This window comes from Semicossyphus pulcher, unplaced genomic scaffold, assembly GCF_022749685.1.
Source record: "Semicossyphus pulcher isolate SPU_LCO1_2020_fin unplaced genomic scaffold, fSemPul1.0.p SCAF_10, whole genome shotgun sequence".
Classification (NCBI taxonomy): domain Eukaryota; kingdom Metazoa; phylum Chordata; class Actinopteri; order Labriformes; family Labridae; genus Semicossyphus; species Semicossyphus pulcher.
The window spans coordinates 17,586,841-17,614,720 of NW_027211604.1; the positions used below are offsets into that span (position 1 = coordinate 17,586,841).

General features: G+C 40.7%; 2 protein-coding genes across 2 annotated transcripts; both read left to right on the forward strand.

Moving 5' to 3' along the window:
* The first annotated feature begins 138 nt into the window (after nucleotides 1-138).
* LOC138597483 (leucine--tRNA ligase, cytoplasmic) lies at nucleotides 139-22,838 on the forward strand. Its single transcript, XM_069669087.1, has 32 exons — nucleotides 139-245; nucleotides 621-742; nucleotides 942-1,029; nucleotides 1,159-1,239; nucleotides 1,537-1,677; nucleotides 1,803-1,964; nucleotides 2,287-2,399; nucleotides 2,728-2,791; nucleotides 3,158-3,246; nucleotides 3,325-3,550; nucleotides 3,743-3,830; nucleotides 4,751-4,827; nucleotides 5,516-5,569; nucleotides 5,692-5,832; nucleotides 6,929-7,006; nucleotides 7,209-7,294; nucleotides 7,524-7,589; nucleotides 7,748-7,830; nucleotides 8,892-9,030; nucleotides 9,548-9,760; nucleotides 11,104-11,161; nucleotides 11,448-11,511; nucleotides 12,690-12,873; nucleotides 13,241-13,331; nucleotides 13,521-13,661; nucleotides 14,986-15,126; nucleotides 16,443-16,553; nucleotides 17,709-17,819; nucleotides 20,215-20,319; nucleotides 20,918-21,013; nucleotides 21,243-21,375; nucleotides 21,704-22,838. The coding sequence occupies exons 1-32, from the start codon at nucleotides 240-242 to the stop codon at nucleotides 21,907-21,909; spliced, it is 3,558 nt and encodes a 1,185-aa protein (XP_069525188.1). The 5' UTR covers nucleotides 139-239; the 3' UTR covers nucleotides 21,910-22,838.
* A 2,072-nt stretch (nucleotides 22,839-24,910) lies between these two features.
* Nucleotides 24,911-27,405, forward strand: plac8l1 (PLAC8 like 1). Its single transcript, XM_069677220.1, has 4 exons — nucleotides 24,911-25,032; nucleotides 25,605-25,837; nucleotides 26,090-26,226; nucleotides 27,243-27,405. Exons 1-4 carry the CDS (start codon nucleotides 24,986-24,988, stop codon nucleotides 27,372-27,374), a joined length of 549 nt encoding a protein of 182 aa, XP_069533321.1. The 5' UTR covers nucleotides 24,911-24,985; the 3' UTR covers nucleotides 27,375-27,405.
* The last annotated feature ends 475 nt before the right edge of the window (nucleotides 27,406-27,880 follow it).

Genomic DNA, 27,880 nt, shown 5'->3' on the forward strand with positions numbered 1-27,880 from the left:
ATGCTAAATTAACCACATTATAACAACATGACTTAAGATTCTATTTCACAAATATCTAACGATACAACGCCTGAAAAGTCAGTTGGACTACATTTCCCAGAATACCCCGCTGGATACTGATTGTGGTGTCATCAGCCAGGCACCGGTGGCGTGGGTTTCCCTTGTCAAACTGGAAACTATTTCTACTATTTCTTCTGTCTAAATAATAAAATAGTAAGCAGCTCGTGATTTCGGCCAAAATGACGGTAGGTCCAATGCTCTACTTATCGTCAGTTTATCATCGTCAATGCTTGTTTAAAGACGCGAATACGTTATATTTCATAAACTTACTGTAGCTATTAGCTAAGTTAGCTAACATAAGCTAGTTGTCGAGACAGCTGCAGAAATTGACTTAAAATAAATCTGAGCCAGATGGACTACACATTGCAGACGTTTTCTTGTTTAACGCATATTTGACGCATATATGTTTTTATCCCATATGCTGGTATTTGACAGTTTCCTTAAAATGATTTTTTTTTTAGATATAACTTGTATTCAGTTCATTTTTAGCTTACTGTTGTTTTATTACTGTACTGTTTTTCCTCTAATGAACAAACACGTCTCTCGTCATTATTTTCCAGGAGCGGAAAGGAACAGCAAAGTTGGACTTTTTGCGGAAGATTGAGCAAGAGGTGCAGGAGAAATGGGAGAAGGAGAAGGCATTTGAGCAGGATGCACCGACAACCATTGGCGAAAGCACCAAGTGAGTATATGCTACATTAAAAAAATCCTCTAGTCTTATTCAAGAATGTCAGAGGAGTTTCTGCTTGGTGTCCTTCCGATTTCAACCCATTATGCCACCCATCGAAACAAAAAGTCAAGCAACCGCAGGCAAAAGTTGTGTGGTGCAGTTGACACTAATACATGATTAATGTAGATGTATCGTTTTGTTTTCCTTCCAGCAAAAACAAGTACTTTGTCACCTTCCCATATCCTTACATGAATGGCCGATTGCACCTGGGCCACACATTCAGTCTGTCAAAGTGTGAGGTAAGTTTGCATCATAAGGCACACAGAGATAAACTCTGAGAAATATACTTTTTCTGTCTTTAACGACGACAGATGCAAGTATTTGACTTATGGAGTTTGTGCTGTCTAAAGTTTTTTTCTTTCTTGTAGTTTGGTGTTGGGTACCAGTCTCTGAAAGGAAAGAAATGCCTCTTCCCATTCGGTCTTCACTGCACAGGAATGCCAATCAAAGTGAGTATTGCATGTTTTTTTTAATCTTTCAATAAGTGGTGTATGTTTATAGTTATTTTAGATATGATAAATGATGGTATTTTCTTGTTGAAAAACATATTGTAGATTATTTTTGACCTTTTATTTGGCAAAATCCTCCCATTTTTTTATTAAGTTACCTGAAAAATTAAATGAAACAATATGACAAATGATATTAATTTGCGCAGTACCTCATTTCCAGTGTTTAGCTCCTTCACACACATCAGACTACCTTTTCCTTCTTTCTTGTATTCGTACATGTATATTTGTATCCATCAGGCCTGTGCAGACAAGCTGAAGAGAGAGATGGAGCTGTATGGAAACCCTCCACAGTTTCCAGATGAGGATGAAGAAGAGAAAGAAAAGCCAAACACTGAATCTGATGAAATCATCATTAAGGACAAGGCAAAGGGCAAGAAGGTCAGGATCCAAGGGTCCAGTTTGATGGAATTTTCCAAATGAGAATGTATACATACTGAATTTCATTCACAAGCAGCATTTCGATTTACATTGTCATCTGTTCTTTTTACATTGTCATCTGTTAGAGTAAAGCAGTGGCCAAATCCGGAACCTCCACTTTTCAGTGGGACATCATGAGATCTTTGGGCCTGAATGATCGGGACATTTCCAAGTTTGCCAATGCTGAACACTGGCTCGAGTACTTCCCTCCTCTGGCTGTCAAAGACCTCAAACAAATGGGAGTCAAGGTGACTTATTATGATGATGTAACACTAGCTTACAACTGTCTTTGTTTTGTTTACATACATTTGCCTTTGTACCTTTGAGTTTTTACGCAGTGAAATATAACAGATGAGATGGTTTTTTTTTTGCATATTATGACTGCATTACCATTAACTCTTGAGCCATCTTGCAAAGAAAGGGTGCTCAATTATGTAAAGCTATGTGTTAAGAGTTACCTGCTAGATAACCCATTGTCATGTTTTTTGATTGATAATTGGTGTTGGCCCAGGGGATTATTTTAAGTTAATTTCACCTAAATGTTGCTGTCATGTTTTGATCACTTCCTAGGTGGACTGGAGGCGTTCATTCATCACTACAGATGTGAACCCCTTTTATGACTCCTTCGTCAGGTGGCAGTTCGTCACACTGAAGGAGAGGAAAAAAATCAAATTTGGCAAAAGGTGAGATGCTTAAAATGCTTATATATTACTGCTTTTTTTTTAGCAGTGTAATTAAAATGATGAACGTAAAAGTAAGGGAAGAAGGAGGTGCCCAAAAAGATGTGATATGATAATGTGTTGCACTTTATTCTTGCTGCTATCACAATCAGTTGAACTGTCTTGCCTGAAACTACGTCCTGTACCAAAGTCATTTCTTTCCACGGGGAATATTTAAAGTTAAGACATCAGTAGACATTTGAATTAGCCTTTTAGACTCCAGCATTTTAATTGGTGGATGAGGCTTTGCTTGTTTTATAATATAATGTGACTGTCCTGAACTCACCTGCAGGTACACCATCTACTCCCCAAAGGACGGGCAGCCATGCATGGACCATGACAGGCAGACAGGAGAGGTACATTTACCTGAGCCAGGGAAATATAGTATTGGTTTTGAAAAGCTAAATTTTCTCCTATAGCAAACATTAAAGTGGACTGCATTACCACAATTAAGCCACAATTTCAAGTCACAGCCTGCATTTGAAATAACTGTTCTTTATTATACTACAATTTAACAAAACCTCACATTCCAAACACATGTAAATCAGAATAATTAGTGAGCTTGTTCGATGTCCCCTTCTTGTCGTTTTTCAGGAACATATCAAATATTGAATTTAAAAACATTTTGCAGACGATAGCAATAAATCTTACATAATCAGGAAAAAAACCATCATTTTTTCACTTTGAATTTTTCTTTTCTTTTAACTAACATTTTTCTGCAGGGCGTCGGGCCTCAGGAGTACACTCTCATCAAGATGAAAATGGTTGAACCCTACACAGCCAAATTCAAGTCCAAAGTCTTCTATAGCAGGTAACAAGTTAAAAACACAACAAAGGCTCACTTGGGTTTTGAGACAGAAGTAAAGGGCTAATGCTGTCCTCTCCACAGCGGCATGAAGGGCAAAAACATCTTCCTGGTGGCGGCCACTCTGAGACCAGAGACTATGTTCGGGCAGACCAACTGCTGGGTGAGGCCCGACATGAAGTACATCGCCTTTGAGACGACCAGTGGAGACATCTTCATCAGCACCAGCAGGTCTGCCAGGAACATGTCTTTCCAGGGCTTCACCAAAGAGAACGGAGTGGTGCCAGTCGTCATGGAAATACTGGGACAGGTACTGAATTGAAGTTGAAAATGCATCCTGATTAAATTTTAGGGTTTTGTTTTATTTATGCTAAAAGTATGAGGCAAGCGTGCTGTAATTCCAGTCACTGCAGCAGTTTAGTTTAAGAGAAGTATTAAAACTATTGCACATTTCTTTAAATGTATTATTCCTGCACTAACTTCAGCTCTGCTTCCTTTCTAGGACATCCTTGGCTGTGCTTTGAGTGCTCCTCTCACCTCCTATAAGATCATCTATGCTCTGCCCATGCTCACCATCAAGGAGGACAAAGGTACAAGTCATGAAGTTAGGAAACATAACAGAGAGATAAGTTCATTCAGAGGTCTTGTGCATTTTGGAAGGCAGAGATTTGTCACAGTGGTTTAAACAGTGTAGTTGTTGAAAGACTTCTTCTCCAGCGTTGCTCACGGCAATCAGAATACCCTTGAGTGGGGGTACCTTACTCTCTTTTTCTGTATGCTTAAACTTGAGTGAGAAGTGTCTGACAGTTGGTGAAGAGTTCAACAGCAGCTACTTGAAAAGTGTCAATGTGTTTGAAATCAAAATAATTTATTCCAGCTCTTGTTGCTTTAGGTATTACTCTCTGCTGGAAGTCTGCACTAAGCCTTATCCCTTATTCCTCCTTTTCTTACATATGCATGGAGGGTTTATGGAAAAATAATAGGGAGTCTCTAAATAGCCGGCCAAGGTCACCGTAGGATTCCGAAGAGTTCTGTTATGTGACGTCAAAGCATGGCTGCTTTTTAGCCCTGAGGGAGAACATTTAGAAACATAGTCGATGGTTTATTGCACTCCACATGCAGTTATTTTTATTTGAGGGGCTCAGTTCATCGGTTTGTTATTTACGGAGGCATTTTTGTAATTAGCATTAATTTGAATTTCTGAATGATAAAGTTAAAATGTCAGTGTTTCAATTACATCAAATCACCTGCGCCTCATGTATCATCCTGGTTTTATATTTGATCGAAAGCAGTGAGCAAGTGTAAATCAGGGACACCCTGTGACATTTATCAATTTCTACATCATACAAATTTATCTTCCCCTCATCACAGTTTTCCAGTGTGTCAGTGTGTCAGTTTTCCAGTGTAGCTGGGGTGGCACTTTTGTTACCAATTTTGACGGTGTAAAACATACCTAAACAATTGCTGAGAAAATTTGCATTGACTCATTCTTTGCCTTTCTTGCCCTCAGGTACTGGGGTCGTCACCAGTGTACCTTCTGATGCTCCTGATGACATCGCTGCTCTCAGAGACATCAAGAAGAAACAGGTGAGTTTGCTTTAACTTAAAGCAAAACTTAACTAAATATATACTTTCTAGGGAGCTTTTTTACTCAAATGAACTCTGCTGTAGAGAAACACAGAAAAGTTCCGTCAAAAATGTTTTGTGGTCTTTAAAGTGGTAATCTCAAAGATCTTAGTTTCGTTCTCTTTGGTGATAAACGGTAATTGTGGGAGCACACTTCCCAGACATCCAGACAGTGTTGCATGTGTGACGTCCACGGTTGGCTCCGTTTGTAACTCTTGTTTTTCCTCGACTGTTTGCCTTCATCTGAGCGTTGAATTTGTTTAGCCATTTCATTCTGCCTACCCTCTCTGGCAGACCAAACACTGCTGGGTGATGGAAAACGTGTCACTAACTGGGCGTTGCTTGTGATTATTTTCCACTAAGTCGCCACAGACACCCAGTCTGTAATACTGCAAATGCAAAGGCTTTCATCAGTGGGCCATAGACTCAATCACCATTGTGTTACCTCATTCGGCGATAGATAGAGACTTAACAGACATTTATTGAAATGAAAATCTCATTGTCTACTGTGTAATTTATTGAAGTCCAGGTGGACTAAACTCCTTGTTCTTAAGAAAGCAACTTGATCATTTTAAGATGCATACATTGTATAAGCATGCTCAACATCTTGCATTTTACTAATGCTGCTCTTATGCCTGCTTTCTAAAAGGCCCTGAGAGAGAAATATGGAATTGAGGACAAGATGGTGTTGCCTTTTGAGCCGGTAAGCTGACCTGCTGAAGTCAGATTTTATTCAGTTTGGACTAAACCCACCAAATCCCCTTGTTGTGTTGCTTAATGCGGTCTCAGTGAGACGTGTGTTTGTAATATATATATGCACGTCAGGTCCCTATCATCGAGATACCCGGCTACGGGAACCTCTCTGCTCCTCTGGTGTGTGACGAGCTGAAGATCCAGAGCCAGAACGACAAGGAGAAGCTGGCTGAGGCCAAGGAGAAGGTCTACCTGAAGGGATTTTATGAAGGGGTGAGTCAGATTAATAGTTAATGAGTGAAAAAGACAAAATCTACATAGGTCAGCAGAATGCAGACCTTTTGAAACCCCCTGTGGATTTAAAGTTAAGGAAGCTTGTACCATTTATTCCACAGACACAAACCAGCTGATTCAAAGCTGAAGGCTGGACTAAATTATTCATTAAACTGGCTATTGGCTACATGTTGCTCTCAGTCTGTTTGGTTCTGTTTACCAGTGAAAAACTGTGAATAAAAGTCCTCTGAATTTGTACCTGGTAAGAAACACAAATATGGAGATTAGATTTTAAATTTTTCTTTTTTTTCTTTACTATTTTGTTTCATTTTTAATTGTTCTATTTTCTTATGTTTTTTTCTGTCACACTATTCCATTTATTATGACAAAATGTAAAAATTCAGCCATCTTCATCGTTAGCTCATTGTAAATTCGAAAGAAACAGGAGCATAAATGTCTGTGCAATCTGCAAGGGTCCACAAAACATCACTTCAAGCAGAGCACAATTCAATTTTGAACCCTGAGTATGTATCCTCCTGCTAAGCAGTTTGTGATCATAAGTTGATTATAATCTCTTTTTACAGGGAAGTGTTCTGGTTTCTGTTTGAACTACGCTTGTACTCTGAGTAATATTGATCAATCATGTATCGGCAGGCTGCGACGTATGCAGGATAAACAGTCTGTATGGAGAGCAAAAGCAGGCGGAACGTAATGCGCCTTAATGATCCCAGCTCCCATCAGCAGCTATCTGATGATGATTTAGCTTCTTATTAATCTCTATAAACAGACATCTGCATGCTAACAGCTAATAATCCGTTCTAGATCTGAAATTCAACTTGAGATATATTCCCTTACGCTGTGTCACAAAAGCCGTTCAGATTTCCCAACTTCCTTAAAACGAGTATTTTAAAAGTCGTTTTCTTCTCCTCTTGAGTACAGACCTGACAAAGCTTGCATCTTTACGTTCTACACATCTGCATCATGATGTTGAAATTTTCACCGTTGTCCCCAAAGGCTATATTGTTGTCAGACTATAGCCGATGGGATGTGAGATTGGTATGGTTATAGTGTTTCTGTGCATGACCTTCTCTCTCAGATCATGCTGGTCGATGGCTACAAGGGGCAGAAGGTCCAGGATGTCAAGAAACCCATCCAGAAGATGATGGTCGAGAGGGTAAGACGTCAGTTGTTTATGATAAAGTTTATTCAGATAGAATGTGGTAGAACAACTTTTTCATTTAGGTCTTATCATAGATTGTGTTTTGTGTTTCTTATGTCAGAGTGTGCACTTTCACCGAGTTCATAAAACACCGCGTCTGATAGATATGCAATATATTTACCTGTATTGAGGTTGATCCTGTTGAAATCTGTTGCAGGGTGAAGCCATGATCTACATGGAGCCAGAAAAGCAGGTCATGTCCCGTTCAGCTGATGAGTGTGTGGTGGCTCACTGTGACCAGTGGTGAGTGAACTCTGATCACAACAATCTTTATACTATAAAAGCTTAAGTGTGTTTCCCAGTAATAATAAAAACATTATTCTAGATTAATCTGAATCTGCTGCTGGGAACAAAAGTTTCTTTAAATGTTGACAAAATATTTCAAAGATGATTGGAGATGATTTACAGAGTATCTCATGCCACGCGAGCTCTCTATGATTTGCTCTATGCTAATCTTTCATTTGTCCTTCAGGTACTTGGATTATGGGGATGCAGAGTGGAAGCAGCAGGCCAATGACGCCCTCAAGCCTTTGGAGACGTAAGACACTGACCTGATGTAATAGATTCACATTTCCCTGTCATATCTTGCTTTGTGGAGTTGTATGTCTGCGCTCATGAACAAAACTAAAATCTTGTTAAAAAGTTATAAGTATCTGTATCTAATTACTGTACATTGTATCTGCTCTCTTTACACAGATTTTGTGAGGAGACCAGGAGAAACTTTGAGGCCACCTTGGCCTGGCTACAGGAGCATGCCTGCTCTCGTACCTATGGACTTGGTGAGCGTTTGCTTCCATGGTTTGTGTGTGTGAATGATTGTGTCCAGTAACTGTTGCTGTGGGCGGCATATACAGCTTTGTAGCTACCATAATTGCAGCATCTTCGAGAAGTATTATTTGTATTAAATGTACCGATCTGCCATGGACTAACAGGACCTAAAGGACCTGTAACTAGTATGCTTGTTGTTTTCTGGTCTGTAGATGGAGACAGAGGACTGATGATACAGTCTGCCTTTCTGTTCATACTGTGCAGGAATAGATGCAGACTAAAGGCCAGCTGGCATACAGTACAGTCCAGGCCTGTTGTAGACGCCTTCTGTGCAAATAGAAATAGAAACGTTCAAAGTATGAAGCACAAAGTTTTTTACTGTAAGGTCCAAGTTGTGCAGATTCTTTTCACTTGTATCTCACTTATGAAAGCAATTAATGTGTGTGTGTTTCACTATTTACTTCAACAAATTGTTCATACATTAATGATCAAATGTAAAGATTCTAATTCAGCTTTATTTTAGATGAATCTGACAAAAGATTAAGAGTAGATTTATGCCTTTTCCATACAGAGTAGCCTTTGACAGACCACTCTCATTTCAATATGAGTGTTGCTCAGATCTCATATTTATGTAGCTACTGTTTGAAATTTAACCACAGCTTGAGCTTGCAGTAATTTGCTGTTTTTAGCCTTTGAAAGCTGATATAAGATCAAAATCAGGTTGTTGCTGTCTGTCAAAGCAGCAGGTTAGCCACTTGAGGTTGAGTAAAGTTTAGTTTATTTGACAATGAATCCCAGCTTGTTTGCCAAGGATTACACAATAAAGCTCAGGATGTATTCCATTGTTTTAGGGATTTTCTTGGCACCAAAGTGTAACCAGCTTGACAAGATGGCTGATGTAACAAAACGGATTTGTCAGCACAGACACAACCATTGTCTGCCTTTATAACTTTGTGTGTCTTTCGCTGTCTCCCTTGGCTTTGTGCTTGCCTTCCTCCGTCTCTGGATTCGTGGCTACGTGTGTGTCTGTGTGTGTGTGTCTATGTGTGTGCGTGCCTCCTGGTTACCATAGGGACGCGGCTGCCTTGGGACGAGCAGTGGCTGATTGAGTCGCTATCAGACTCCACCATCTACATGGCTTACTACACGGTAGCACACCTCCTCCAGGGAGGCGTGCTCAATGGACAGGGAGCCTCACCACTGGCAATCAAGTATGGACATAATACACACACACACACACACACACGCACACACTAGAATAAACAAGGATTTAGCCTTAACTGATTCACTCTACCTTCTTTTTTTGCTGCCTCTCACTTCTGTCGTCCTTCTCTCTCTGCCTTCAAACAACCACACACATTGTTTACCCGAGGGAGAAGAGAAGCCCATTTAATAACTACTTTAAATCATTTCAAGGGACAGGTGTTGATTTTTAGACTAAAAAATAGTTTTTTTCTACGTATTCATCCATCAAACAATAATGAAATGTATTTATACAATGTCCCCTCAATGACAAATACTGCCTGTAAGAAACAGTTCTTAAAAATCAATTCATAGCTCAATACTCATTAAAGTGTCCCCAAATCCCCTCCTCGGTGTGAGATAAAGAGGCAAAGAGAAACACACCGTCACATAGAATGATTTAATTACTTCTTTTCACCTTGTTTCAACCCAGTGCATCCACTGTTCTCCCCTTCATAATTCCCTTTTCTCTCCTCTTTCTCACAGGCCCGAGCAGATGACCAGAGAGGTGTGGGACTTTATCTTCTTCAAGACGTCTCCTTTCCCCAAGACAGACATCCCGAAAGAGCACCTGCAGAGGCTGAGGAGGGAGTTTGAGTACTGGTACCCTGTGGATGTCAGAGTGTCTGGCAAAGACCTGGTGCCAAACCACCTGTCTTACTACCTGTACAACCATGTGGCTATGTGGCCCAAAGACAGGTGAGTGTGCGAAGTGGATGGATGAATGAATGAGGGGCGCCATCCATAACACTGCTTGTATTTTATTCCAGTGATGTCAGATCTAACTAGGAAGACTGTTTGTTTTGTGGAAATTGTTAATTAACTTTTCTTCTAGCATGATGGTGTTTTTATTTTTCTTAATTAAAAAAGGGTTTCTCAAGGGTAGGATAACTTTTCAAAGAAATAATTAGGCATTTCAGCAACATTCATGCTCCGCTGTGGAAGCAACCTTAAGCCCCTTTTACACTGCCAGTTCAAGGCTGGATTATTACACCTGTTACGTTTCGTCTTCTGTGTAAAACGCACACAGGCAGAATTGTGGGGTGAAGTCGTTCCGCCTCCGAGCCGACATCGGAGGTCGTAAACAGCGGAGCCGGCAGGGCGTGACAGCATTGTGTGTGTTCATGTGGAGCACACGCTGTGTGTAACAATTTAATTTAGCTGATGCTTTTGTCCAAAGTGACGTGCATCTGAGAGTTAATACAACACAAGCAACAATCAAGACAGGAGGGAACAGAGTCAGTAAGTGCTAACTAACAGCTTCAAGTGCGACCATTGCAAACAGGCAGTGCAGAGGGCGTTTTTTGTTTGTTTTTTTATCATCATCAACATCAACAAGGTCAATATAGTCATCAGAATCAGCTTTATTGGCCGAGTATGTGGCCACATACAAGGAATTTGACTCCAGGTTTCCTTTGCTCTCAATGTACAGACACACATACTAAACAGACATACTAAACTTAAAAACAAGGACAGGTTAGACAAGGTAACACAGACGCTGAATAACTGGATCTAAAACTACTATACACAGACCTCTGGGTGCAAATATATTTGACCAATTATTAATATATATAAATATATATACATTTTTATATACATAAAAAACAACACTTGTAGACAGGAGACAATAGTGCAATGGTCATCATCATCATCAATAGCATCAGTATCATTAAGTGCAGAGGTGTTCACGAAAGAGCTGGGTCTTTAGCTTCTTCTTAAAGGTGGAAAGGGACTCTGCGGACTGAATAGAGTTTTGTAACTCATTCCACCACCGGGGGACTACTGAGGAGAAGAGTCTAGTTAGCGACTAGACTGTTTACAGCTCGTGCATGTTTTGTTTCCACAACACCAGAACGCTCTGTAAAAACACACACTGGGGCGGCTGTATGCCGGCGTGGCTTGGCCCAATGGAAAATGACAAAGGCAGCATGACGGCCGAGGCGGAATTACAATGTAAAAAGGGCTTTTGACAACTTGGGGTTAAGTTAATTGATGGTGGTAGTGAAGATGACACTAACAGGAACCTTTATATTTGTCTACAGTGGGAAGTGGCCACAAGCAGTGCGAGCCAACGGACATCTGCTCCTCAACTCTGAAAAGGTGTCACACTTTTTTTATTGTAGTATTTATATCAAACAATAAAATATTAAACATTTGAAACATTTAGTAACAATATTATAAGTTATAAGTTGCAGCAAACCTTTTGTAAGTCTAACTTGCCAGTAATTACCCCGTGTTTGATGCTCTTGTTTTAATCTATGTGATGCTGATTTACACAGCAAACACAGACAGTCCGTGGCCTGATGTCCCTGCTTTGTACGAGACTTGTGTAGGTGGGCTTGCTTGGAAGAGTCTGGCTGCTAACATCTGTTTTGCTATTCACCAGATGTCCAAATCAACTGGAAACTTCCTCACTCTCACGCAAGCCATCGAGAAGTTCTCCGCAGACGGTAAACTCGGTTTGATTTATCTCCCTCCTGTCTTCTGTGTTTTATCTTTTACTCTCCTCCTCCCTCCATATCTCTGTCAACTTTTATTGAAATGTGGGAGAAACACATCAGGTGTACTTTTACAGCTGGTTACAATGTGGGCCATTAAGCTTGATTAGATTAGAAGCGTCTTTTATCCCGCGGTGAAGATAATTAGAAAACGCCCCATCCTCCTATGATAGGTGAGGTGTTGATATTGGGTGTTTTCAGCTAGTGTGTGCAGGGGATCTGTTACACTGCGCCGTAAGGGATGAGTTTCTGTATAATGACTTGTAATGTGTGCTTTAATCAAAGAGTTGGCTGTTTACATTCATCATTATCTCTCCACCAGAACTAAGTGAATAACGTCCAGCAGCTTTATGATAATATAGCGACAGAAAGGTTTTAATCAATCATACGGTTTAATATATTTGCCTGCTCTTTGTTCTGGAAAGGCAGTGCCTCGTGTTTGTCCCTCCGCAGGACGACAGGATGGAGAGAGAAGAAGGAAGCATAGTCTCTAGAAGGAAGCATTTATAGGAACGTGTAGGGGAGAGATTTTCTCTGAGAAGAACAGGAATGAGACTCGATGTACAGTCAGAGGCGGAGCTTGTTTGTAAAAGTTGTTTAAGACAAAACTGAATAGACAGGAAAGAGAATTCAAGTCTTGTGTTGTTCATCTCCCTTTGTTTGTTTTGCTTTCTTCCTGCGTCGCTGTGCTCTGGTTGGGTCTTAGATTAACTCTTGTTCCCCTCCTGCCTTCAGTAGACCTCAGGATAAGTCGATACATCCCTTTTGTTGTTTCCTTTTTCTTTTTTAGTTGTTATTGTTACCCCGTGTTTTCATGTTCCGAACACCCTAAATAATAGATGTTGTGTCTCCAGAAGCTGTCCTGCTCTGAGAGTAAGGAACTGACAGCAGATAGATCTATTAAGTTTACTTTCTGGCTAAGAACTTGGGGTAATGTCTGCTGGGTATTTGAAGTTTTGTCAGACAGTGGAATTTTCCACAAAGCCTCCAAACTTTACCTAGTTTCCAAAAGTATTTTGCAGAAAAGAAAGGAGCTCTGTTCAGTGTTGGGACCAATATAGTTGAATTTGTGCAAATTGCACAGGCAGTACTTCCTGCTGTTTTTAACATGCCTCTATATTTCTTCCCAGGTATGCGTCTGGCTCTGGCCGACGCCGGAGACACAGTGGAGGACGCAAACTTTGTCGAGACCATGGCTGATGCAGGAATCCTGCGCCTGTACACCTGGGTTGAGTGGGTAAAGGAGATGATTGCCAACCAGAACAACCTGAGGACGGGACCTGCAGACACTTTCAACGATCGGGTCTTTGCCAGGTAGATTCAGTAATGCGTTAAGAAGAGGTGGATGTGCAGCATACTTTAAAAACTAATCAACATAGATGTACATAAGATATTTACAGTCAATCAACCCTAATCAATAAGTTGGTGCTCTTGTCATTATGATTTCGCCCTGATCAGATACATCTGCTTATGTAAAAGGTTGTGAAGTGGAGAGAGATGACTTTATTTGCAAAAAAATAATACACTGCGACCAGTTGGCACTAAAAAGCAAGACATTAAAACAGTCAGCTAGAAGTAGGCTGGTTTAGACGGCTCCCTTGACCCTGTAATTTTCTATGCTGAAAAGTAAATCATCAACTGACTTTTCAGACTGACTGAAAGGATTTTGTGTCCTGTCTAGCGAGATGAATGCAGGCATCCTGAAGACGGAGCAGCATTACGACAGGATGATGTACAAAGAAGCTCTGAAGAGTGGCTTCTTTGAGTTCCAGGTAAATAAAATGTCCTTTCATAAAAAACACTCGAATGCTTTCTAACCCTCCTCCAGCATTTAATGTGACTATATTATTTAGATTAATAAGCAGATGGCGCATAACGTGCAGAATACTGTCTAAGTATCACATAATGTCCAATGATGATGACACTTTAACCTTTTAATCTGCTTTTATGTGTGAATGCAGGCAGCCAAGGATAAGTATCGTGAGCTGGCCATCGAGGGCATGCACAGAGACCTTGTCTTCCAGTTCATAGAGAGACAGACTCTGCTGCTGGCCCCCATCTGCCCACACCTTTGCGAATACACCTGGAGTCTTCTAGGCAAGGTAAGAAACATAGGCATTGGTATCATGATTTTGTTTTCATGTTGCCTGTGTGCTTTGAATGCAGGTTCAGATGTGACTTTGGGTTCATCTCTACTGTATACTTTAAAGCGGACATATTTTAGCTATGCAATCAATTTTCTATTATTCGAATGTGTTTTTGAATCACGTTATTTCGTTTAAAAAATTGTACACATATTTTAATTTAATTATTTTTTGGAGCCTCTCCTTCCTCCTGAAACGTACAAGCCGTTTTGCCATTCAGAGGTCAGACCTTAGCCGCGATTGGCTGACAGTATTTGGAGTGACCGCGTAGCTCCTCCCCCACGTGCACTGTCACTCCAAAGTTGTAGAAAACATGGCTCCTCTAGGATCGGCTATTCGCCATTATATGTACGAGCCAGAATCACCAGGAGGTATCAGAATGGTCAGTTGAAATCTTGACAACGACTTGACTACAGGCTGGTGCGAGAAGGCAGCCTGAGGTGAATGACAGTGAATCATGATCGGTCGATTTCAGCGAAAGCAAGGTTCTACATAGAAACCTGCAGCGTTTCTGAACGGCCCATTTCAGAGGCGACCTTTTTAAACAGGTAATTCTGGAAAAAACATGGAATTATGCAGTTTTCACTTTTTCACAATAAACAAGGAAAAATGTGAAACCCAAAATATGAGAATATCCATTTAAAGATATGGCTCCTTTAAAGCAAAGCATAAATACAGTAAGAAAAAGACATTTAAACTTCCTGTCTTCATTTACATACAAACACTTCTGTGTCTGCCGAGTGCCACTGCTCATTTACCTCTGTGAAATGGCTTCTAACACACACACTCCCTCTGCTGCAGTACCTGTCCCCCAGGAGCCTGTTTTCATACTAGGGGCCTTTTTCTCTCATCAGTATACGAGCAGTGCTCACACTGTTACACGCTCCAAACAGCTCAGAGAGCCAGAAATATTTTTAACACTCGAATTTATGAATATGAAAGAGTGCTGCTGCTCCGGAGAGGGTTTTTTTTTTTTTGGTTGTCGCTTAGCAACAACAAAAGCCCCACAACTCCAATCATGTGTGCAGCGCCGCTAGCTAAAGAGCTAAGAGGCACTCAGTGGACGCTGAGGTGCACACATCAGTTGGGGATTCTTACACACTTCATATGGTGTGTGCCTATTTGTGTTGTGAAGGTGGTGTGACCCCTGGCTGTGTAGTAAACAGGATTCTGAAGCACTTATAGAACTTTTTCTCTCCACATAAAAAAAAATGCATTAACAACAGTCTGTCCCCTTCACTCATCTGCCATCCCTTCTTTCCTCTCTCTCCTTCCTTGATAGGCTGGTTCTCTGAGGAAGGCATCGTGGCCTGTGCCGGGTCCAGTGGATGAGATTCTGATCCGTTCCTCTCAGTACCTGATGGAGACGGCACACGACCTCCGGCTGAGATTCAAAGCGTACATGCAGCCCCCCAAAAGCAAAGTAAGAAATAAGCCTATGTCGTTTCCGCGAGCTCTTTTATTCACTTCAATGGATTTTTTAAGTAATTTTGAAGATTAATATTGATTAAATAATTGATTGCTTTCCTTTTCAATAGTTTCTATGAAGTGCATCGCTCACTCAAAGTGCATTAGTTGTGGTAATTAAATTGGAGGCAGCGTTGTGTCGGAGTCTTTTCTCCCTTAGGTGTTGTTTAACAGTTTGGTGCTTGTTTGATGGGAAGCACAGTGAGGCAGAAAATAACAAAAACAGCATAAGCAGAAGCGTGAAAATATCAGGCAGCACGCTGACAGCAGAGTTGGCTTTTAATAGCATTTTGTCACATCTGAATCCACTTTACAGAGTATACAAGTATGTAAATCACTTATTAAATCTATTTAGATATATAATTAACAACATTAGCTTTACCAAGATCTAAAACTCAAACCTCACCTTTTTACGTGTTCTCAAAGCATTTGTGGATTTTCGATCTTTCTCTGCCACGGCATCTTGTATATTAAGTGTGTCTTCTGGTGTACAAAAGCCCCTTAAGTATTTGTTTGGGATTATGTGCTGTAGAAATAAGGTTGACTTGACAATACCTTTAGATAAACCTGGAGGCTTAAGTCTGTGTTTTGCTCACAGCAGGAAAGCTCAGCCATTGTTAGTTAGCAGTTCGGCACTTCAATAAGTGGCTGTTGGCAGCCGAGAGAAAAGCTAAACAAGTATTGACCAAATTGGAGACAGCCAATATCTCAGGCTTCCAAACGGCTGTTATCGATTTGCTGGAAATGTTTTGTTGCCAAGATGAAATGATGATGGGAAAAGAAAAGATGTTGCCTTTTTAATTGTAAATAAATGAATGACACAGAAGTGTAACCTATTTGCAATAGCAATGACACACGAAAGAATACATGACTTGACACGGTAAACGTTTTATTTTTTCACAGTACTATGAAGCAGCTTTATCTTATGATGTTTAATTTATAGTATTTATACCGTCCCATCAAGACTCATTTGTGGAAATGCACATACAGGCTTGTATATAGGACAGGACTAGAGTAGGCATGACAGCTGTCACATAGAATAAGTTAACATCCCCATCTTTATCGTAGAAGATGACACACACACACGCACACACACACACACACACACATAAAGATACTTCTTAAATAATCCAAGCATAGTTAGCTTCAAAAAGAGGTCACCCGCTCCCAAAATATATGCCTTCACTGTAGCAAATCAAACCCCCTGAATATCTGACTATCTGGATAAATAACATGAATTGCTCCTCTTTTTTCCTGTTTTTCCTCCAACAGAAAGGTGACTCCAAACCCCCAGCCAAGCCCTCCCACTGCAACATCTACGTTGCTAAGAGCTACCCTCCATGGCAGCATAGTGCGTTATCCCTGCTTGGGAAGCACTACAAGGTGAGAAACAAACACACAAGTGTATATATGTATGTGTTGTGTTGAACAGGGGTCTATAGTGTGGTTATGCACTGAAATACTTACTGCTGCGTTTTATCATGTTATTCATGGATGTCCAATCACTGTTAATTGTTAATGAAATTAAATAAAGCAACACATTTGTGTGTGTTATATTGACCAAGACAGCAGAGTTCTCCTGCATGCAGAGCTGTGTATTCAGTATGTGGCACGCCTCTATGTACCAGGATGCATTGCATGTGAGGAGCACAGAATCAGTCTTGCTCATATGCAATTCATTGTCTGTAAAGTCTCTCTCAAATATATATCTCTAAATATCCAAGCCAGACAAAATACTGTAAAATGTACCCCTGTCCTTGTCGTGTTCATATTTTGAGAAGCCATTTCTACTGTTGGTTAAAGTTGTAATCTCAAAGATTTTAGTTTTGTTCTCTTTGGCGGCACGTATGGCTATAAACGGTAATTGCGGGAGCACCACTGCTGGCTGATGGAAAACGCGTCACTAACTGGGCGCAGCTTGTGATTTTTTTACGGGAAAGTCGCCACAGACACCCGGTCCATAATACTGCAAATGCAAAGGATTTCATCAGTGGGCCATGGGCACAATTACCATTGTGTTACCTCATTCGGCGATAGATAGTGACTTAACAGACATTTTTTTAAAGCTCCTGTGAGGAACTCTGGGTTTGTGTTGACTTTGGCGCCCCCTGTGGACAAAGCTCTCTTCTCTTTGCTGATTATGTCCAGTACATGGTTAAGTGTTAATCTCATCCTGCTTTCTTTAACAGTTATATGTATCACTCACTTTAAATTTTTGGAAAATGTAAACAATGGCAGCGTGCAGTTAACCGCTTCGTCTGACATCTGCCCGCAGTTTCAGGCATTAAAAATAACTATACAGAAGTAATCAATCTTGTTCCTGATGGTCTGGTTTGCTTTTGTAGGTCATATAGAGTCATCAGAATTAATTTAAGTCTGTTTCTTCGAGATTATAACTTAACTAGTTCAAATCAAGCAAAAGCAAAACCCAGAAATCCAAGCTTTAATAGACTGTAGTTCTTCCTGAACTCCAATTAAAAGATAATTAAGTTATTCTGTGTTTTCTTTAAATCTCTCTGTTTCTCTGTGTCTGTCCAGAGCAACAACGGGGCCCTTCCAGACAATAAAGTGATCGCAGGCGAGTTGGGAGCCCTGCCTGAACTGAAGAAGTACATGAAGAGAGTGATGCCTTTTGTAGCCATGATCAAGGTAAAACTGGAGGAAGTCGGGGTGAGAGTGTAGTTGCACTTGTCCATCTGTGTAAAAACATCCTGTCCCCTCACCACCCCTCCCTGCCTCTAACGTGGGCAATAAATCTGTGTATATTTGTCATTCATTGGGGGGTTGTATTATAAATACAGAATTTTATGCAATCATTTTGCACCTCAGTCTTTTCTTGTAGTTTGGTATTCTCTGTGTTGTTGGAGTTGAGTTTGCTTACCGCCTAATTGGCTGTTTACTCTACTTGTCTGTAAGGTGGCTTTTCTTCTGTCTTCTGTGCACAGCTCTGCTTCTGTTTGGTTTAAAGTGAGCCCTCGTAATTCTGTTGAAAGATTGAAGTCTGCATCTTGAAAAGCTGTTGTTTTCATTCTTTTGTGATGAACAATGACAAACTGTAGCCAATACGCAACTCAATTTTGCATTGAAATTCCTTTTAAATTTCAGCAGTACACGGCCTGCTGCGTTCAGCGTGTTTTATTGATTTGAAGGAGAACAAAACAGACTTTTGACAGGCTGTCTCAGCTTGTTACTTCTTTTATTTGCTACTTTTTTTACACCAATATCTCGGCCGCAAGTCTTTATGTTTTTGTCCACAATAGATATTCTCACCGTTCAGGTTTCTGCAGCCTTGCGTTCAGGTTATATAAAATTCAAAACATACTTTGTGTCTCACACAAATGTGACTTGAGACTGACTTGGACTTGCCCCTCAGAGACTTGCTACGCGACTCAGACTCGAGATCTGGGACTCGTGCACAATCTTTATATTTTGATTTCTTTTTAGACATTGCGTGCTCCCATCATGCATAACCTTCCGCATCTGGTGCACGAGCAGCCACACTTCACAGAATACACCATGGCAAGCACATCAGCTGCAGCTGCTACAGCTGCCATTTGTCATATATTTTGGCTTTAATAACTACATTCAAAGCCGGCATCGACATAAAGTTGGATGTGGTTGATCCAGCATCTTTTATCGCGCACCTGAAAACGCACCCAGACACGTCAATCAAGTTAGCAAACATGTTAAACTCAGCTGCATCAGCTATTTAACGTTAGCCTGCTACTAACGTTAGTTTTGTGGGAGGTTAACTTTTAGATTTGCGTTCACTGAATTATATACTTTTGAAAAGGTGAGTGTTGGTTTCAGTGAAATCATCTTGTTCTAATTAAGCTTACCAGCTCTTGTTTAAGTCATCACTACGCTCTCTCTCTCTCTCGCTCTCGCTCTCGCTCTCGCTCTCGCTCTCGCTCTCTCTCTAGACCTCAAATAACAAGACTAGGTCAAAACCTAGTATGTGGCTGACCGCATCAGGTCAATGTGCGCTTTTGTGGGCAATGTGTTACAAGGACTGTCCTTATGAGGCCAATGACAACGTTGTTTGAAAGCAGGTGCGCGATCGGACATAGGTGAGGACAGCGGATGAGCAGAGGAGGAGCAGCCTTGCCTACTCCATGAACAAAGTATCCAGAGCCGTATAGACAGAGAGACGCGTCAGTGGAGGTCCAATATGCTCCATGAGTCACCATTGTGATGTCGCAACTCTCTCTCTCTCTACAGCTGTGAAAGTACCGTCACTCACTCACTCACTCACTCGGTCGGTCGGTCGGTCTATTTATTAGTTATTAAAACCATAAGAGACTTAACTTGGATTGACCTCAACGGACTGGCCGCTGACCTCGAAGACTTGAGACTTGACTTAGACTTGTGACCCAAAGACTTGAGACTTGACTTAGACTTGTGACCCAAAGACTTGAGACTTGACTTAGACTTGTGACCCAAAGACTTGAGACCTGCCCATCTCTGGTATGATCTCATAGCAGCATTTACTAAATACATCTGGGACTAACAGGTAGGTAAAATGACCAATTAATAGTTCTAAATTGTCACTTTAATTAATGATTCTGATAAATCTTGCTCTGATTAAGATCAAGTTGCGCTTCAGCGATCAAAAGCAAGATGCTTATTAAATCTTTGTTAGTTGCCCACAGCTTGTTCAGGTGCTTCTGTTTCTCTGCAGTGATCAAACAGAATGAAACTAATAAATAGTCATGATTAGCTTTGTGTTCGTCCAGGGTTTCTTTCTCTCAAGCTGCTCTTTCAGCTTTCAAGTTTTCTCTCGCAGCTCTCCTTGTTTGATGGTTTGTTTTGGCATTTTTGTTCACAAAGCTTTTTTTGTCCTTAATAATCTCATGGTGGCAGCATCAGCATAACAATGAACTTTACCGTGTAATGCTGAATTTAAAAACTAAAACTTCAGTAGTTGGATGAAATGTTGCATTACCTCTGGATCATTTCACTTCTGTCTTGTAGCAAATGTAAAACTAGATCTGTCGCCTTTCTGTTTATTACTTAAATACTGGGTCTGCTTTGTGTTCTGTAGGAGAACCTGGAGAAGAACGGCCCCAGGGTCTTGGATCTGGAGCTGGAGTTTGATGAGCGGGCTGTTCTGATGGAGAACCTGGTCTACTTAACCAATTCTCTCGAGGTATATTATGTGATCCAACATACCTAAAATCAGACATGACACTGAAAGATAACCCCACTCAAAAAGCATCTGCTGAAGTGAAAACCCACCTGAGGACATCTTTGTGAGCCCAGAGGAGAACAAAGCTGGCTACCAATACTTAATTTGTTGGAATAGACAGCAGTACCAAACAGCAAAAACATACAACATGCATAACACAGGATCAGCTCTACTATGAGCAATAAACTGAAGAAGTTAACTTTGTTTACTTCTGTTTGTCAAGCTGTAAAATGAAGTTGCAGCCTTGTGGTTAACTCAAAAATACCTCGGCTTTAAAGCCGAGCTTCACTACTTCTGCAAAAAGTCAGTTGAGACAGTCCTGAGCTCGGTTGTCAGTCAGGAAAGCCGTTAATACTTTTGTCTGCACAGAGGCTTAGCCTTGTCAAAAAGTGAAACCCAAGTCTTTGTGATACTTCTGTGAAACCAGAACAGATTTACCAACAGAGAAAATATGCAAACAATCTATGCCAAACTATGAATGAAACACAACTGTACACTCATCTAGTGGTGGACTGGTCAGCTGACAATTGTTCTCCTTCTCATCGTTTCTGCTCTGCAGTTGGAGCAGATAGACGTCCTGTTTGCATCTGAGGCTGACGACAAAGTGAGGGAGGACTGTTGCCCAGGGAAACCGTTCTGTGTTTTCAGAACAGAGGTAAATAATTTGGGGATAAGTGTTGGCTTCAGTCTCTAAAGCAGGCTGTGTGAAGTAACTATTTATCAGCTTTAAGACCTACATTTCCTCTGTGTTCATATATTTTCAGAATTGCCATGTTTTTGTGTCCCTTCTCCAGTAGTGTTTGTGTACCCTTGATGAACCAAAATTTCTCTGTTTACTCTAAATTATGTATTTGTGCATTTTTGTCATGCCTCTGTTTCATCAGCCTGGAGTGTGTGTTTCCCTGGTCAACCCTCAGCCATCCAACGGCCTGTTTTCTACAAAGGTCGACATCAGACAGGGGGACAGCAGAGACAGCATAGTCCGAAGGCTAGCCAAGGTCAACAGACTCATCAAAGGTTAGTAAGATGAATGCATATACAGCAAAAAATCATCTGAAAATCCAGGAGCTAATTCTGGCATATGACTGCACGTTATATGACACCATAACCCTTCTTTATCATGCTTCACAAGGACTGTGGAAAGGAGTGGCTCCATTATAGCCATGACAAAAAAAATCACATTTTATCCTCCCTTCTTTTCTCTTCCTATTTACCACCATCTTCACTTTCTGCACTCTTTCCCCATCATCATTCCATCCCCTCTGTGTCTTACCTTTCAAACTCTCCATCTTTTCTCTCTCTCTTTCTCTCCCCTCTGTTCTCTGTTCTCGCTCCCCTCCACCAGATCTGTCCAGAGTGAAGCTGATGAGGTATGAGGACCCCGTGCTGGGGCCCCGCCGGGTGCCCGTCCTGGGACATGAGGAACGAGGCAAACTGCCCATTTCCACCAAATCTGTGTTCAACATCAATCTGGAGGAGAAGAGGGTCACTCTGGCTGACAACGGCCTCACTGTGGACATCGGGGACACTCTGGTTTATCTGGTCCATTAGAGTAACACTCGCTCTCACAAACACAGATACTCACAGAGGCCGATGGGGGCACATTCAGCAGTGAATCCTCGTGAAATGCTCGGATACATCATGAAGCGTTACAACCAAATAGGTAATTTTGACTCAAAAAAGCAATAAAACAGGCTTAAATGTATTATATTTTCTGTTATAATGTATGTGTCTGTATTGCATTATTTGCATTATTACTTTGCATGGTGTTACATTTGACAGATACACATGTTGTTTTGCCCTGTTTCACTGCTGAATGTGACCTGAGGAAATATGGGAAGCTAATGGGACCTTAAAAGTTTGCTTCTTCCTTTTAAACAGTTACAGTACATTCAGATCAGCACAATACAGAAATGGTTCAGGGTTTTTATAAGCCTCATCCCCAGATGGGATTCTGAAGCTACTTGGTCTTAATCGGCAATTGGGTTCTTTAATGATGTGGGAGAACCAAAAAACAACTTGTATGTAAAGGATTTGGTATTGGAAGATCAGAATATATATTCTGTTTGGTCTCTTTATTGTCTGTTAAGAGTAAAGTCTATCTTGTCATTTGTCTACATGGGCAACTCTTTTTCCTGTTTCACACAATACAAAATAAATAAGCAACTATCTAAAATTTTAAGTAGTTTTTTTTTGTTTAAACAGCAAACAAACATCTTCCACTATGTCCTATTATTGCTGGCCAAGCACTTTTTTGATGTCATATTATTGTAAGACTGCTCACTGCAGACTCATGAGTATCTGTTCTCATATAGATGGTAATGTGTCTGCTGTGTTGTTTTTTTACATTGAAGGTGAGACATATGGATCCCTCATGTTTTTGTCAGCCTTTCAGACAGCTTGCCTATTTTCTAGCAATGTATGGTGCTTGTCTGACTTCTGCTTTTCCAGAGAAAGAATAAAACCTATGAAATACCCCGCCTACTTGTTTCGGTGTCTCTGCTCTCTGCTCTTTTATGTCTTCTAGGGACATAAATATGAAGACTGTTCCCCACAAGAATAAGATCATCATCTCAAGAGTGTGTCATGGTTTTGATGAAGATGTTGGATCTTTGCCCCTATAGGGTAGGAAGTAACAATAATCTTGCAGTGTGAGCAATCTTTTGAAACAATGTGCACAAAGTGTAGCTGTGAGGGGTTATATGTTACATCAATAAATCAGAGAGGCAATATACATTAGGGTGGTGGAGCAGGGAAAGAAGATGGTTATTGGAGTCCTAATAAAATATTAACAAAACGATAATGTTCCTTGCTATTTTGGTGAAGGTACTCTATGGGGGGCGGGGGGGGAGTCATTATGTAGGGAATTTAACTTATTTTCTTGCTGAGTGTGAAAACTGAGAAATAAATGTATGCTAGCTAAATTTAAGATATTGCAGCTAGCCAACTAACAAAGCTTTGCACACAGAATGGAAACCGTAAAAATGCTAACATGGCTGTGTCCAAATGTATCAAAGTCTGCCTTCTATCACACCTAAAGTTCTGTTATTAAAGTCCGGGGGAAACCGAAGTCTAACTCGCGAAGACCGCCCTGTCTCGCGCCTTTAAAAACCTTAATATTTGTTTGACGGGCTCGGGGCCAGTGACTTTCTGGAGTTTACGCTGGTTGCCTGGCAACGGCTCCAGTTAAAGAAGTACCCCTGCTAGCTTATTGTCGGTAAGTAAGCTTATTTACTATTATGCCTGTATGTAAGTGGCTTAGAGTGACCAACCAAATATTGTAAAACTGACATGCTACATAACAAATGAACCTAAGGAGCTAAGGTTGCAGTATGTCTGGATCAAATTGCTTATGTTATGAAGTTAGCTGTATGATTCAATGTAGGCTAATGGTACTGGAGTAACCTTTGAGTTACAAATGTATCTCCCAAAACATAAGTATTTTTATTTAACTATATTTGTATCTTACGCTAGCACAAAATAGACTCTGTAATCATACAGTACCTATCTCATAGCTCTCAGGTTTAGCTATGCCAAATGGTCTCTGCATTAGTCAAACAACTTCAAAAATCAATCATCAATTCATAAATCAAAATCAATTGATAATCAGCTTCATTTTTAGAAAAGCATTACCTTTTTATTTCAAATACCTGTTAAACTGTTAAGGATATTTTTCTATGCTACTTTCTATTATGTATTCTATCCGTGAATGCCACCATAATACATTTTTGTCATCCTGGAACAAAAAAATTCACATTTCATGGACTACATGTTTCCCCCCAGACCCAGTGTGTGAACTGTCTGAGCCTCAAAACCCCTGATAGTTCCACTGCGTGTCCTTCCACCACGTACAGCTCCCCCTACTTCTCTTTTTCTGTTATTCCCCCCACACACATTGCTGCATAGTATGTCTAATTAAGGTCACTGTCAGTAAACAGGAAATGCGTAAGCAGACAAGCCTATCTAAACTCACAGGTACTTCTTTGATTCTTGTTCACATCTTTCACTTTCCCAGCACTTCACTGAACGATGTTTCTGCCATAAGGGTAAGTGTAGCTGTATATATTTTCAAATACATTAGTTTAATAGAAACAATCATTGTCTTTGAATGTCATAACTCAAACTAATACGAATGAGAATATATTTCTTGTATTTTAGCTTATGTTTGACTTTCAACATTTTCAAAGGAAATTCTTTATTATAAAATCTTATCATAATGCACATGTTTTAGAAGTGCATTGTATCTCCCCTCTACACGTAATAATGTGAATGAATGATAGCTTTAGTCTGTTCTGACCTGCTGGTGAGTTTATGCTAGGCCTATGCATGTATTACCATCTGATTATTTTTTGCCAGACATTCATGCTCATGCACCCTGATGTGTATCTGCCCTCTCTGCATTTGCTGTATTAGCAGGGGGCAAAGTAAAGTCTCAGGCAGAAGACAACTACAAGACTTATCTCTGTCACACAGCTCCCGGCCCAGCCATCCGACTGCTAGTTTATCTGCTCTGACACACACCCTCTCACTGGGAAGTGTCACTCTGCCCCCCCCTTCACTTCCTCATTCCTGCTGACTCCCTGCTCACCCCTCTCCTCTTTCGCCTCCTCGCCTCACCCCTCTTTGGATGCCAATAAAGCTTCTAGTCATGGAGCAGACGACAGTCACACACCAGTAAGTGTCTTTTTTTTTTGTTCCTGTCACTACTGAGCGCAATGCAATTACAGCAGACAGCTTTGTTATCTTATTCTGCTTTTAATGCTGCTGTGTTTCCTCTTAATCGTCTCCTTCCTTTTTGTCTCTATGATAAATGATAATTTAACAGGACCATTACTTAAATGTATTACAGTTGTAGCTCCTCACTATTAAATTTTAAACATATTTATATTTTGCCTTCTTTGCAATTTGCTGTAATTAAAATGTTGCTGAAGGGCTGAATGCAGGAATAAATGCTGTACCACAAACAATGGTTGTTTATAATTAGTAGGATACTGGTGATATTTTGGTGGTGTTAATATTTCATAGAGGAGGGCAGCTGAATACAAAACATGCTGCCACAGTAAATTGAATTAATTAATTAAAATTAATCAAATTTCTTAAAAAAGGGACTAATTTGCTATTTTGAGATTAGCTCTTTTCATTCGAGCCTTCAGTTTTGTGTCAGTAGCACATTAGAGGCTTGACAAGCCATGTTGAGTTTATTAACCTTCTATGTAAAAACAAGTTAATTAAAAATCTAATTTCAGACCAGAGCTCTCAGTCACCGAAGCCTCAGCATCAGTGTTGAAGGAGGAGGAAGTGGTGGGCTTCACCACAGGAAGTGAACACAACTGGATATCAAAAAATGTCTCTGCAGCGACAGACCCAGTGCTCACACAGCCCGGCCTCGGCGTCACCACAACGACCATCACCACCATCACACAGACGGGAGGAGGCTGGAGCACCGGCCTGTTTGACGTCTGTGGAGACAAGACTACATGTAACTTATAAACACATACACTATATTTACATAAGCTCAGGGTGCTCTCACGCACTTATCAGAACTTTATGACTCTATCTCTATGGTTTGTTTGTAACTTAATTAAAATGAATTTCCTTATAAGATCTAAAATATCGTCAATCATTCATAGTTGAGTCCCACAGAAAAAATAAGTTGGATTTCGCTTCTGACACAAGCAAATACACATCAGCCACCCACACACATTCTGCTACCCTGTGTACTTTCTTGCAGGTATTCTGGGGGCTCTGGTGCCCTGCTGTTTGGACCTGAATTTAGCTCACCAGTACGGCGAGTGTCTGTGCATGCCTCTGCTACCGGGATCCACTTTTGCAATGCGTGTTGGGATCCGGGAGCGCTACAAAATACGGGTGAGTATCCGCATAAAAAAACCTACTTGTCAGGAGGAAGTGAAGATTTGTGCTGCTTGTCAGAGAACGCACAAACAGGGAGAATTTACAAATTCAAAGGTGTTTGCTCATAACAGCATTTACCAAATGTCCATTATGTATCTTTAAATGTAGAAATTAGAGGCCACACATGTTGCAGTTTGGTGATTTCTAAAGCACGTTTTTAGACTCCAGAATAAATGTAAAATCAATGGCTACCAGGAAAGTAGATAATCAATTTAATTATCTTTGTTTGTTATTAAAGTCTCTCATAAGCTGCGTCCCAATCCAGGGGCTGCAGCCTTTGAAGGCCATATAATTGAAGGCCGATTGCGTCACACCCAATTCGAAGGCTCCTTCAGATGCAGCCGACAAATGCGATCCATCCATCCATCGGGTGCATTCTCGCGGCCCAACGTATCCCAAGAGGCATTGCATGCCAATTCAAACGAGATGGCGGCCGAGTTATACACTTTTAAATGTCAAATTATTTGGTTTCAACTTAATCGAAAAGCTAGCATTACACGTTTAAATAAACGAAAGTGCCCTTGAAACAAATTATCTTCGAAATAATAGGTTAACTTACTCGATATAAGTTATGCCAGCTAGTTAGCCCGCTAGCTACCTGTTGCTAGGCGACAGGAGAGGCGTTTGGTAACGCAAGGGTAAGGGCGGAAACAGCTGGTGGGAAATCCTCCGTACACCAGACCGTCGCATTTCAGTTCGGCTTTAACGGTCTACGCAGGCTATGAATGAGGCATCCTCCATGGACCGCCTACTTCGAAGGCTGCAGCTCCTGGATTGGGACACAGCTATAGGTTCACTATGTTGTAGGAGTGAATTTTTGTTTTATGATTTTTTTGGTTGGTTTTAATGTTTTCCATCTTTTTCTTGACATTTACCATGATTTTCTTTCTGCTGCATTTTTGCGTGTGCATGTGTGCTTTTTTATACGTGTTTGCATGTACGTGTGTGCCTATCTGCATGTTCATCCACAGGGCAGTGTGTGTGAGGACTGGACCACAGTGTACTGCTGTTACCCTCTGGCTGTGTGTCAGATGATTAGAGAGATGAAGCGGAGGATGAAGACACAGACATATCATGTGTCCACTGCCCTCGAATGCTCCTGAAGTGACCCTTGACAGTAAATGAGGCCTTTCCTCTTACAGTGCAATATAGACTGGTAAAGGCCAACTGGGATTATGAATTGCATAAAGAATCAATACTTTAAGGTTGAACTTAGTTTGAAATCCCCCCGAGGATGCCTTGGCAAATAAATCAAGTCTATTCCACATCATTGATTGAAGACCGGAAAGGACAGACTTTGATTTATGGCGCCAACAGCAGAAAGAATGAGAGTTGTAACATGAGGAGGCAAGAGCTCATCAGCTACATTTTAAATTTGGTTGAAAAGCAGGTGGCATGATGCACGCTTATTTGGTTTCATTGGCTGTCACTGTCAGCAAGCAGCACTTACCATCTGGTACAACCCACAGTCAGGCATCAGAAACTTTTAAAAACCAGGCAGCACTACTTAATTCTGAATATGTTTTCACACACACAATTAAATCCATCTCAAGCCCTGTAAAGGGAAAACATCCAGCTACTGAAACTGTCACATAAGTGGCTTTAGAAA

Bases quoted from the DNA above. Each gene is read 5' to 3' on its own strand.
- LOC138597483 (XM_069669087.1), top strand. The intron at 3,247-3,324 runs GTAACAAGTTAA...TCCTCTCCACAG, and splicing joins TCCAAAGTCTTCTATAGCAG to CGGCATGAAGGGCAAAAACA. The intron at 9,761-11,103 runs GTGAGTGTGCGA...ATTTGTCTACAG, and splicing joins GCTATGTGGCCCAAAGACAG to TGGGAAGTGGCCACAAGCAG.
- plac8l1 (XM_069677220.1), top strand. From the start codon at position 24,986: ATGCCAATAAAGCTTCTAGTCATGGAGCAGACGACAGTCACACACCA. The intron at 25,838-26,089 runs GTAACTTATAAA...ACTTTCTTGCAG, and splicing joins CTGTGGAGACAAGACTACAT to GTATTCTGGGGGCTCTGGTG. The intron at 26,227-27,242 runs GTGAGTATCCGC...GTTCATCCACAG, and splicing joins GGGAGCGCTACAAAATACGG to GGCAGTGTGTGTGAGGACTG.